The sequence below is a fragment of the Desmodus rotundus genome, chromosome 13, assembly GCF_022682495.2.
Source record: "Desmodus rotundus isolate HL8 chromosome 13, HLdesRot8A.1, whole genome shotgun sequence".
Classification (NCBI taxonomy): domain Eukaryota; kingdom Metazoa; phylum Chordata; class Mammalia; order Chiroptera; family Phyllostomidae; genus Desmodus; species Desmodus rotundus.
This window is the reverse complement of record NC_071399.1, coordinates 70050397-70064013: the sequence shown is the minus strand read 5'-3', so window position 1 is coordinate 70064013 and position 13617 is coordinate 70050397. Positions and strand designations below refer to the sequence as shown.

Sequence of the window (13617 nt, the reverse complement as noted above, 5' to 3'; positions counted from 1 at the left end):
CTTTCTTATACCATAGCACATTATTGTTAGCAGTAGCATCTTATTTTTAGCAGTGAGATTTTGTACTCCACCAACTTCCTGAAAAATAAAAGTACAACTTTCTTGAAATGTTATAGTGCATATAAATTTACTGAGGAAATTATTAGTAATTATTATAATTATTATAACTTCATCCCCACAGATGCTTATACATGTTAAAGTAGTTAAGAACATTTAGCTCCTCATATACAATAATATTATTGCATTTTCTAAAATTTCAAGAAAGACTGATTAAAAATTTAGTTCATGTAACAATGTTTTGTAAAACATTTACAGGGGAAACACTTATAAGGGAACCATTTATAAGGGAAATATTTATAAGAATAGTTCCCCAGTTTCTACTCAAAATTGGTGCTGCATAGACAGAAGGCATACTTGTAAAGGTTAGCACTATCCCCAAATACTCTGCGCTATTCTGATTCAAGGACAGAGACTAAGCCATAACATTCCTTTAATGAGCCTCCCTTTATCAGTGAATTCAAATATTTACTAAAATTAGTTTCCCATTAAATCTCTCTCTACATTTGACAATGAAAGCCCTTCTTATAATGTCATATATTTCAAGGCTAAGTAAAAGTTGGCCTTCTTGGACATTTTACTGGGATTTATTTTAGGCTAAGGTGGGGTTCTTTGAACTTCTTTGCATAGGTAAATTAAATCCAGTGGGCGGTGGGGTGGGAGGAATATTATAAAAAAGATCATTTATAAGTTTGAACATTGCAAAAATTTAAGAAAAATTATTTCCTCTCTCTTTTCTAGCCATAGTTCAAAAGAGGCTAAAGAAGGAGAAGAAGGCAAAGAGAAAATTGCAGGAAGCACTTGAATTTGAGACAAAACGGCGTGAGCAAGCAGAGCAGACACTAAAACAGGCAGCTTCAACAGACAGTCTCAGGGTCTTAAATGGTGAGAGGCTGCATCTTTACGTGTGGCTAACTGTCTTTTGTTTTGAATACTCAAAAGGCAATTTAGGCATGTGTTTCTGGTTTTGTGTATTCCTATGTCCTGTCATTTATTAAACTGTGCTTGTAGCTGAATGCCTGGTGCCAAGAATAGTCCCAAGCATTGGGGGGAATCAATTATTTTATAGGTGCTTCCACCGTTTTGTTACTTAACTCCAGTATCTGGAACCTGACATTGCTTCTCCATTTAAGCAAACCTGTCTCTCCCAAAACATGAGAAAAGAGGAACCTGAGAACTTCTCAACCCTCATTCCATTTTATGAACAAGTTGGTGTTATTTATGTATTCAAATCTTTTGATAATTCTTATGGTTATAGTCTTTGTTTACCCTTGAAAACATGACGAAGGTCTATATAATTTTAATGCAGCACCAGAGTAACAGGTTGCTCCTTTTATAAAGGACAATAGGAATCAAATAAAATGTGTGTCACTCTTACCATTCTGTGCTTTTAGATTCTCTGACCCCAGAGATAGAAGCTGACCGCACTGGCGGCAGAACAGATGCTGAAAGGACAATACAAGGTAGGAATTTGCAAAAGGCTATAAATCTAGATCTTGCTATATGAGTTTTTCCTCAGCTTTAGCCTGCTATTCAAGCATGTAGCCTACCATCTGGGCCACATCAAAACAAGTTCAAACAAGGTCAAGTTCATCTTGCTTGTTTATATGAGTGAATTCATTTTGTGCTGATAGATTTTCTTTAAATTAACAGGTCATTTCTGTTTATACAATGCAATTAAAAAGGAATAATTAATTTTAAACAATGTATGATTTAATCTTGGACACAGTATTGAATGCTTAAAGCCCAATCTACTGCAGGAAGGATTTATAAATTCTATTCTGTATAAATAAAATCATGAATTAATCAAATAGGGAGTTCTCAACATTTGAAAATTCTTTCTTCTTGTTTTGTGACAATTATTGCCAGGCACTTGCAAAATGAACGACTTGAATGCCATAAATAAGATAGTTTAGTCCTACGTGGATTATCCAAATGTCCTGTATGCCACTATGTACATTTTAATAACACAAATCTGCTGAACAAAATCATATGTAGAACACTAAAGGGAACTGTGTTACACACTCAGAGGAGCTAAATATGTATGTTGCCGAGACCACGCTACAAGGGAAGGACAAAATTTCAAGGTAGCATTTATGGTCTAACATCTATTCTAGACAGTAAACTCAATCTAACTTCATGAATACGGAACAGTAAAAAGAGCATTTGTTTTCTATTTCAAATGAAGATGATTCTTCAAATGAGTCCTAAAATGATTAACTGCTATAATCCTCCCAATTGCTTTTATTTTGCATTTTAAGCTCAGTCATTTGGGGGATTTTGTTTGACATTAATTGTGTTACTTAATCAGCTCCAAATGTGCCATTCTTGGTTTTGTGTAAAGAAAATATATTTTCGTAAGGTATCATGTATGCAATAAGTAAATATCAGAAACTTGAAACATTCCTAGAGAATGTTTTTTGCCTATGTTTATTTTACCTGAGACCATGATAATTATTTTTTTTAAATCCTAAAACTTGAACCATATGTTATTATGACATCTCCTTGGATATACAAGATTAATGCAATTGTAGATGTAGAAAAGACTTCATTTTCTAAGTCTTATGGATTTCAGCAAAATTATATATGTACGTGTACATATAATATTAAAATCATAAGATGTCTGTTGCATTTTTTAAAAGCTGCATACACATATTAACAAATTATTAACAAAGCCAGTCTTCTTGATCAGGGTGGATAATCTCAGTAAGGCCAATGTAAATACCAGCCCTGGCTAGAGTGAGCAGGGGTTGGTTACTTATGCACTGATTTATCTAAGGTCCAAAGAGGTCTAAGAAAGCACACGAATCTCAAGGTAGTTGTAACATAGAAATTATCTGATGCCCACAGAATTTTCAAGATGGCTGCAACTCAGTCTAAGAAAAATTATGGGCAATGTATTCTTGCACATAAATAGGAGATTTGTCATTAATACTAAGAAATGTTTAGGTAACGACTAATCATGTTTGCATGAGTTTCCTATCAGAAATGTTTTGGTCATCAATAAGGCTATTGCTATTATTATTTGAATCTTTAAAGTTCACATATATTCAATTATGTACTTTAATATGGATTACATCTTGCTGTATGAGGTTGAAATATTGAGAATTCTCTTTCTATTGTGATTTGCTTACTCTGAGGAAAGCTTTTAATCATAAATTGCCTTCTTTTTATCATTCAGAGTGCCAGCAGTTGGATAACATAAAAAACCTACCCAAATAACTTCATTATTAAGGAAACAAAACATTTGAATGACAAGTATATGTAGTAACTTTAAGCCAAATATAAATGAGTGTAAGGTTATTTATTGCTTTGGTGTAATTGTATAATGAAGTCATTCATTCATTCAGCTGGTCAATTAAAATGATGTGTTCCTCAAGTTTAAGGTGAATAATCAGTAATTTTCTCTTTTTTTGCATATTTACACATGGATTTAATAATTTTAAAAATTGTTTAACACAGTTGAATTTCAAATGATTTTTTATCAAATGCAATTAAAAATATTGCACATGAATCCATATTTCTATGAGTTAGTTGCTAACAAGTTATTTCACCAACAGTTGAACTACCCCAGACTTAAAATACGACAGAAAAGAGATCACCTTTTATTACTCTAACCCCACTAAATAAGCTCAGTTAACCCTTTGAAGCTTTTTTGAAACCTTAGAAACTAAATTCTCATATTTGGGAGGTAACAAAGAGAGCAAAATTAACTGCGAACAAAAGAAATCCAAAGAGAAAGACTGTACTTAGTTAAATTCTGCGTGTAAGCACAAGAACGGGAAAGGCAGAGCAGACAGACCCAGAACCCACTACTAATTTGTGAAACGGCCACTGCTGGGCATCTGGGGAGCCGTGAGCACCTGCCGCTTCACAGTGGGGAGGGCCGCAAACACAACCTCTTGCTCCCCTGGCTTTCCCTCTCTCTCAGTGTCCCCAAGCCCACACGTTATGTTATTCTTTGTGCTCTTTCTTGCTCCCAGTCCAACCATAACTGAAATTATTCTCTTCCAAAATAAACTCAACTTAATTAGGACAGAGAAGGAAAACCCACGTTGCTTCATGCTTGCCATGTATTTATTTATTTTTAATATTTTTAGCAATAAAAAATGCCATTCTTGGCCCAAGAGCCCGTTACCTGGCAGCGGGGCACTTCAAATCTGTTCCAGTGCCAAGTAATTACCCCCTGCAAGGACCTGAAGGTGGACTAAGTGTTGCTGCGCTGGCACTTAGAGCCAGGATTTTGGTAAAACTGTAAAGGTGGGGGGCAGGAAATAAGAAAAGAGTTTATAAAGTATTCCTGAGCAAAGAGGCCCCAAATAACTTCGTTATCTTGATAAGAAAGGTACAAAATATCAGCTCATATTACACAGGAATAAATCCTTCATTGCTGATACTTCTAATAACCAACTCAAAATTTACGAGTGTGGAGGAGATATTATGAATGTCGAATAAACATCCAAAAATTAAAACACAATGATTTGTTCTAGGAGCTGAACCTGATAGTAATTAACTCTCTTGTGCCTTAAGATTTATAGACTTATTTATGTCATGATTTGTGTTGGAGTTTGAAAAAGTTATTTGAAAGGTTGTTGTAAGATCTTTTTAATATATACAGTAGACCTATTATATATAAATATTCATTCAGCAAATTTTTGGACTGGCCAATAAATATCCTCCGAAACCCCCTCTGTATGTATGTGTGGGTAACACATATGCACACTGCGTGCAGCCCAGCCTGTCACACGATGGCTTTCTTTAGCGAAGTCCTAGTCTCTTTATTCTCTCTCCCCAAGCAACAGCATCCCCCTAAATGGCTTAACTTATATATTTTGAAAACTCTAAAGATATCCTCTCATCCCATTGAGACATGTGTTAGAGCTCCAGATAATATTCAACTTTTATTTGGCTGTCTCACAGGGACATCGAGGTCAGTGCAAAAACAGAAAGGACCCTCCACCCCTGGCCCTGCGAACCTGCCTTCCTCCAGGGTTCTTTCCCTGTGGAGCCCTCATCTGCCCAATCCAATACCCCCTAATATATAATGAGGGGAGTCGGCTTGACCTTTCCCTTCCATACCTTTACACCCAGTCACAACTCTTCCCCTTCGTTCTCTGTGCTCTTATTACACTGGAATTTTTTGATTTCCTGAAACCCTCATATCTTTCTCCTCCTACCAAGAATGTTTCCCACTCTCCCCTGACTTTACTTACCCATCCTTTAAGTCTCATCTTAGGAGTTACTGCCTTAAGGGATGCTCCTAGACTCCACACCCGCTCTGGCAGCACCCCCCTGCCCCCTGGATCTAGTTAGGCCTCTTAGAGGTTCTTACCACACCTGTCACTTCTCCACAACAACACACTATACATTTGTAGTTCCCTGATCAAGCCTTCTTTCTCCCTTCAAGGAGTCAGCGGAGCCATGCCTGTTATTCACTATGGTGCCCCCAGTGCCCGACAGAATGTTTGGCACATTCCTGAAGAATTGTGTCAACCATTGATGAAATAGGATCTATATTAGATTTTGTGGATGCCTGAGATCCTATTGTTCTGACACGTCTCCCAGTTTAGTCGGAGAGACTAACGGGAGCTAATAAAGGATAATATGGTTCTGTCTGGGAAAGTCAGAATTACAAATTCAGGCAGAACTAATTTTTATTTCTGAGAGCTGAGTTGACAGTATTTGTTTATTCTTCTCATGGGCATTTCTAATAATTCTTTCTTTTTGCACATTTTGATTTGATTTTGATTTTGTGAATATCCACTTACACTCAATTTTTCATTTTAAATTTATATTTAATTTAACATACCATAGTCACATTTCTTAAATAATACTTTATTCTTTACATTAACCTCATGCTTCTTTTTATGTATTTCATATCATTTCAAATGATTAAATTGTCCACATATATTGTTCAGGTGATTAATAAATGAACCATAACATGGGAGAACTGTGAGTTAGTCCTGTTTTATCTGTGTCTGGTATAAATTTCCAAATCTTTACAAAGTTCACTTTTGAAATAGTACCTGTTGCTTCTTCTTTCTAAGTGGAAACCTGTCCTCTTAAAACAAAAAGTAATTGTTAAAATCAATGGAAATGTGGACCACAATTCCTCTGACATCTTAGGATATCAGTAAGTTATGCTTGCAAAATCTTGACTTCACTTGAAAGTACATCTCTTTTATTTACATTCAATAGCCATAGTCAAAACTGTTTGGCGCTTTTTTTTTTTCTGACTGATCTCATATCATAGAAAACCGAACGTTGTTCCAAATTACAGACATAAAAGGCATGATTTCTATTGATCTTTTTTAATTTAAAAATATCTTCTTTCTGCTTCCTAGATATTTAAAGATACAAGTTATTTAAAATTATTTATTTATTCAACAAATATTTATTGAATACTGATGATATGCCAAGCACACACACTTATATGATGTTACTGCTTTAGCACTGGGAAACAACTTTAAAGATTAATTAAATCTCTTTACTTTGAAAAAAAGAGGAATCCAAGGTTTAGTGAGGGTACATGACTTCCAAAGTTTACACCATGTATTAAAGGGAGTTGAGAATAACCTGTTTCAGTTGCTGTTCACATCCCCTTATGTTCTTACAGATTGTTTTTAGACTAGGATTGTTAAAATACTGCTCCTTTAAAATATGTTATTTTACAGTAGCTTCCCTTATCTTCAGGGGATACATTTTTTCAAGACTCACTGTCAGTGTCTGAAACTGTGGGTAGTACCAAACCATGCTTTTTCCCATACATAATACCCATATAGAGTTTAATGTATAAATTAGGCATAGTAAGAGATTCATAACAATAGCTAATAATAAAATAGAACAATTATAACAATATAGTGTAATTACAGTTATGTGTATGTTCTCCCTCTCTCTGTCTCTCTGAAAACCCATCTGATGGTCAAGACTGCGACTATGTGAAAAGTGGGCAGGTAGCATATATGGTACGGATGTGGTATACGATGGAATGATTGCCTCCCGGGGTGGGACTAGCAGGAAGGTGCCTGATTTCATCAGGCTACTCAGAACGGTGCACAATTGAAATATATGAATTGCTATTTCTGGAATTCCCTTTTAATATTTTTGAACTGCTACTGACCATGAGTAACTAAAAATTTCACAAAGCAAAACGGCGGATAGAGGACGAACCACCACATTACTTGTTTAGTAACTCACTCACAGCTCCAAGGTGTTATAAAGCGGGGTATGTGTGGAACTTATATCTTTTCTCAGGCTTTTTAAAATTGAATCAAATGTTCTAATATTCAATGAATTTCTTATTAATACATTATTTAGACTTAGTGATATGTAGTAAGTGGAAGTACATTTGTTAAAATAATGAGTTGGATGAGGAATTTATATTTGTTGAGCCCTTGGTGAATATTCTAATGTAAGGTGAGATCACTACAGCTCAGAGTGCCTAGTTAACATTCACACATTTGTATGGGAAATGAGTGGGGTTGCTGCCATGTGATTCCAGGGTGGTGAGCCCCCAAACCTTTGTTCTTCCCGCTGTGGTTTGTTGTCTGGACTTCTGTGTCTCTCTCCTAGGATAACCGCTTGCAGCCCCACCACTCATTTCAGACAGTTAGCATATTACCTGTTAATAACTTCGAACGTTTAAAATAGTCTAGTGACAGCTACTTAGGAATGATATACAGTTGGAAAAAAATGTTTCCTTTCCAATTTTTTTTTTAACTTTTTCATTAGCCATCATACCTATACAATGTTTATAGGCACTTCCAGACACCCCGGGGAAAATTTTTGCTCTCAGTGAAGAAAATAAAGTGTCAAAATAAGAAATTTTAAAATTAGCATATTTAGATAAAAGACGTATCTACATTCATTAGCATGCAATGAACTCATGATAAATTTAAAATCAGACACAAATCCAGGTTTGACTTAATCTGAGACATTAGGAGAGCCTCTGCAATTCTTGTGTGGTGTGCAGCTGAACAGTTACTAAGTGATATCCCAAGACGTTTACACTGAATGGTCTTCAACTGGATCTTATTTAGACTTACCACTTTTGAGATCTTTATGAAAGTAGTAGAGAAAGTTGATTTCGTATGGACATTTTCATTTCTAATCCTTAAAGAAAGACCTGTAAGTTTAATGCAGCAGTGGGAGTTCTCTAGAACTCTGTAGAATCTAGCAATTAAAAAATCTTAGGAGTCAGGTCTAGATTCAGATCTCGGATTTATCCTTTTTTTTTTTTTTAGTAATTGCTTAACCTCAGAGGGTCATTATGAGGATTAAATAAAATAAACCATGTAAAGCATTTAGCACATGCTAGGCAATAGTAGGCACACAGTAAAGTTTTAGCTGTTAATATTAAATCTTATTATTTTGTTTTACCATAGTTTTTAGCAACTGGTAAACACTGAAGTTATTATTACTCTAATATGCAATTTATTTTTCTTTTTTCAGAAAATTGATCTTTGTAATCTGTTTATCTATAACATAGTAATTCATAAGAACTTGTTACTTGAACCTAATTGTACATATTTAAAAATATGTAAATATGTCTTTATTTAGCTTAAAAAGGGGAGGCTTTCAATGAATTAAAACAACATGGAAGGGAGGGTTTGCTTAAAACTGATGACTGGTCTGCCTGCAGTGCACACTGGCTATTGCTTATTCACTTACAAATACGCAGTTGCCATTGGGATCACCTCAGACTATGTTATTCGATTTTAAAAAACAAACATTAGAATTATATTGCAATGAACCAAACTAAACAATAATCAATCTACTCTAGTCTCTTGGCCCTGGTTTCTGGTGTTTGGCACCACGTCAGTACAGCTAATCAGTTTAAGACAGCATTGATTAAGGTGAAGAGAAGATGGTAGTGGTGGCTGGCAGTAACCAGTAAGCAGGCTATGCCATTCCGTAGTTTTCACAGGTCACTGTTAGCTACTCATTCAACGTGGCAGAGTTAGTGTTATCAACTATGAAGTCTCAGAGATACTCGTGTTTTAGTATTTTGTAAACTTTTAGAAAAATGTAATCTTAATTTCAGTATAAGCATTTTTATTCTTTTAAGACGTATAAAACAGTAAATCTTGTCTTTGATTATAGGTAGGTACACTTAAGTTCCAAATGCTGAAGCCTTCTTATAGGTGTTTTTGGAAATGGCTTCTTATGTCATTTAAACTAATTATGCATGAAATTAGACATAGTGGGCAGTTAAGTTTGAAGTTGTTCAAAACAGTCATAAAATGTAATTCATTATAATTACTTCTTACACACGATTATTTTCAATGTATATTTTAATAGAGCTAATTTTCTAAACTTCTGATTCTTATAAAAAGCATGATTGTCATTATTCTATATTTGTGTGGATTTGTGACATATAAGGATTTATGATGTGATTTCAATTCTTTTTCCATTGCCTAAATATTAGGCAAATTAAGGCAAAATAATTGGGCTTAGTTGTAATTTATTGAAATCTTTTTTCTAGTAAAAGTAGTATAACACCTGATCAGTGCTGTGAGAGTTTAAGGGAGGTAGGGCCATGAGGAATAATGCACTGGATTTAGAAGTTTAGAGATGGGAAACGGATATTGGCACAACTACATTGTTTTTCTCTAAGTATTGAACGAGTGGATATTAATGGAAATCTAATGATGTTTTGTTAACATAGATAAAATTGAAAGAATTGTATGAAATTACCATGTTCGTGAACACGTTTTTGGCTTGGCTTGAATACTGTGTGAAGACCATTATCAAAGAGTAGTTGGAAATTGGGAAAGGTATTAGCAAGGGGCTCTAAAGATTAATACTAGATCCATTTTGACCTAACATCATAATTAGTGATACGGAAGGGTGGTTAAACAGAACATAGCAATGACAGACACAGAGGATCCTAATTTTGAAGGTGTAAGAGCCATCTGAGTGGACAGTATAAATAAGCAAAGGGAACTTCGATATTTGAGACATTTCAGGATGGATAAAATGAGATTACCTTTATAAGAAAGAAAATTTGATTTGAAGAACTATTTCTAGTAAGCACTAAAAGCTCAGCAAATATCAGTGATATACGTCCACTTCCAACCTTTCATAATACCCCATACTACCAGGGACCGGCTGCAGGACAGAGGGAAGTACCATAGACTAGGTGAAAAAATAAGCCTCTGTCATTTTAATTATATGTATATATATTATTGATGATACTTTTTATTATCATAACTGACTAGACAGTTTAGCAAGTTGGTTTTTCATTATGGTCAATACATTAATTTTTATTTTTAGGGAGTATATCATTATCTTCAGTTTTCAAAAGTTAATTTAATACAGGTTTTTGCTTTGAGTCTTTTAAAACCTTTATTATTAAGGGAAATTTTGATGGCCATTTTAGCCAATTAATTTGCTGACTAAAGGTCTTGAGTAGAAAAAGTGTATAATGTCTTCCAAAGCTGAAGCAGACTTGGTAATATAGGTTAGTGGTTCATATTCCTAAAACCTGCGTTCTCTTGCTGTACCCACCCTCAGACAGCAAAACTACCCTGGCCATCTGAAAGGGTCTTTAGTAAATACACAGAATGGCTTCTTTAAGATGGAGCACAAATATAATTTTGAAAATATATTTTGAGAAATGTTATTCATACTATAAATTATAAAAGTGATAAAATATTTGTTACATAAAAAGAACCATCATTTTTATGTCTATTTGCTAAATTACAGGATTTGTATGAAATAAATAAAAAATTGGTACATAAACACATGGTGATGGTAAGTATGTTATCAATTTTGGTAGCATGTGTATGTTTAGACATTCATGATATATAACATCATTTGCTTTAAATTTTCCTTTAGAAAAAAAAATAAAACATCATCATTTAGACTATAAATGTAAAATGCTTATGGTGCATTATTCCACCTCCCGTGATTAGGAACAGAATGCAGACATGCCACAATAATGTTTTTTATTTCTACTGTTTGAACCATATTAATGAGAACATCATTTTGGAGAACTAATTATTTCTATTTGTCTTGTGTCACACTTTCTAATTCCCCTGTATTAGCACAGCCAAAGCAAATTAATTGCTTTTCCAGCAGTTGAACCTTGTCCAAGAATGAGCTCACATTCCCTTCCAGTTTCCCTGTTTCTGGGAGTGCATTGTATCAGAAATTTCTCTTGATACTAAACATAGTCTAGAGAATATCTTTACAGATTTCTGTGCACTCACTTGATGAAATTTATAAGTTTAAGTGACCCGCCAGGAAAGATAAAGTTCTTAGCTGAAAGATTATACATCAAAACAGTTAAAGTGAAATTAAAATTAAATGAATGAATCTCACTGAAGCAAAAAAAGCAGTAATTAATGGTTCCCTTAATTGTCTTCATAAAATATTTGCATGGGTCTAATTTGCATAATTTGCATGTATTAATTAATCTTTCAAAGGAATTTTGTGCTGAGAGAAGCCAAAAAATCTCTTTGTTTTATTTAACATCTAATGAAATATTTATCTTCTTTAATGAACTTCTCATCTTCATTAAAATAAAAATTGCACAAGTTTGTATGTTTTAAATGTTTTTATAATTGAAGTATTCAAAAAATCTCTTTAGACTTACAACAGCTGAAAAACAAACACATTATTTAGCATTTGGAATCATTTTAACAACAGCAACCTTTTTTAAAAAAAAGAAAGTCTAATTTTGCTTTCGCATATGTGGCAAAGCATTTGGTAAATGAATATAACTAGCATTACAAGTAAAATTTACAAAGGACTGATCATTTCTTTTAATGGTGGTATTATTTTTATGGCTGAGCTAGTGAGTAACAAGTGGGTATATATGAGAAAAATCAGTATGTTTAATTGTTTGGGAAATGATTCAATGGTTGAAAATATTTTAGTTGGTTGAAAGAAATTAGTCCATGAAAATCCATTTGCTATTATTAACAACTGCTGGATGGACTGACCATATTCCCAGGCAGAAGCTATACAGTTCCAACTTTCCTCTAAATCTGCCTGCTGGAGATTTGCAGCGGGGGCTCTCCTCTCACTAGCCGAGGGGTCCCAGTGAAAATCCAGAGTCGTGCCTTGGAAGGGATGGAGCCTAAAATCCCAACAAGTGCCAAATGGTGTATATTCAAGAGAACTGAGTGAGAGTGTGAGAAGAGAGCCTGGAAGTTAAAAAGATATAACGGATGGGAAATTGTTTATCTGTTAATCATATTAATTTTGATTTAGAAAAGAAGGGCATCCAAGAGCATTTCTTACGAAGAACATCTCTAAAGCAATTGGAAATTTGCTCAGAGTCTCCTCATACATTATTTTGTTCATCTTCATGGCCTGCACGTTTTACACTATTTGAAGATACTGAGGTACCTAGGGGTGGAGCAAATTTTTCATTTTATTTTATTTTTATTGAATGGATTAATCCAATTATGTAGATTTAAGGTGTACAGTTCTATAACACATCATCTGTATATGGCACAGTGTGTTCACCACCCCAGGTCAAGTCTCTTTCATCACCATTTATTCCCCCTTTGCCCTTTCCTGCCTCCCCTCACCCCCATTTCCCTCTATCAGTAACTATAGTGCTGTCTGTCTCTGAGGTTCTTGTTCCTGTTTTTTTTTCACTTAACCCCTTCACCTTTTTCAGCCAGTCCCCCCACCCCTCTTGCTTGGAATCAAACTGTGAAGGCAGGACCTCAGAGTCACCTTAACTCCATATAACTTCTTCCCATATGACATCAATCTTTTATCTCATGATAGTTTATGAAGTGGCTATGAATGGCTAAATGTTAAACTAGATAATTAGGTGGCATAAATTGATAAGAATTAAGATTCAAAATGCAAATATATAGTTCTTTCCATGTAAAGTTTAGTAATGTGATAAACAATTAAATTGACTTTGGTTTTCTATGGAATTTCTCTTTAGGGAAGTTCAAAGGTATTTCCATTAGGTCATAGGTATTTCTTAGCCCTGCAACTGCTCTCAAAATTTTCAAATTCTCATGAAATTTTCTGTAATATAAAAAGAAAAGTAAGTCTATCAGGTTAACAAAGATTATTATTAATCAGTTACAAAATAAATGCCAATACAGATTTTCTTTAGCATTAACTTTGATATTTGCTTAAATACCTGATTTCTTTTTTTAAATATTTTATACATAACTGATTTCTGAAGGATTAAAATGAATACTAAAACGACTGGCCTTGGAGAGCGCTGGCGGACTGAGAGCGTCATCTAGTGCCAGCGCTCCCGTCTGTCAGTGCGGTGACCCTGGCGACTCGCCTCCAGTGCTGAGACCGACCCTACTGCTGGCACGTTTACCCTGGCACGATAGCAAAGACATCTAAGTGTGTATTAGTGCACTAATGCACGCACACACGGTGTGTCCGTGGTCCGGTATGGATGCGTGGATTCTGGAGTCATCTACCTTGGTTCAAATCTCCACACTGCTGTTTATTATCTGAGTGTATAAATAAACTTTTTGATGTGGGGGGTTTCTAATCTATAGGATAACAATCATAGTATCCACCTCACAGAGATTTATAGGATTAAAGTGAATATATGTGTGTGTG

The 13617-nt window shown here is 34.6% G+C and overlaps 1 protein-coding gene across 1 annotated transcript in view; it reads left to right on the top strand.

Annotated features, from left to right (window-relative positions):
- DACH1 (dachshund family transcription factor 1) overlaps window positions 1-13617 on the top strand; it is a 393810-nt gene that overhangs the window by 362864 nt on the left and 17329 nt on the right. The window contains exons 9-10 of the mRNA XM_045201919.2: window positions 799-942; window positions 1452-1520. Of these exons, the coding sequence (XP_045057854.2) occupies window positions 799-942; window positions 1452-1520 (213 nt within the window). The remainder of the gene's footprint in view (window positions 1-798; window positions 943-1451; window positions 1521-13617) is intronic.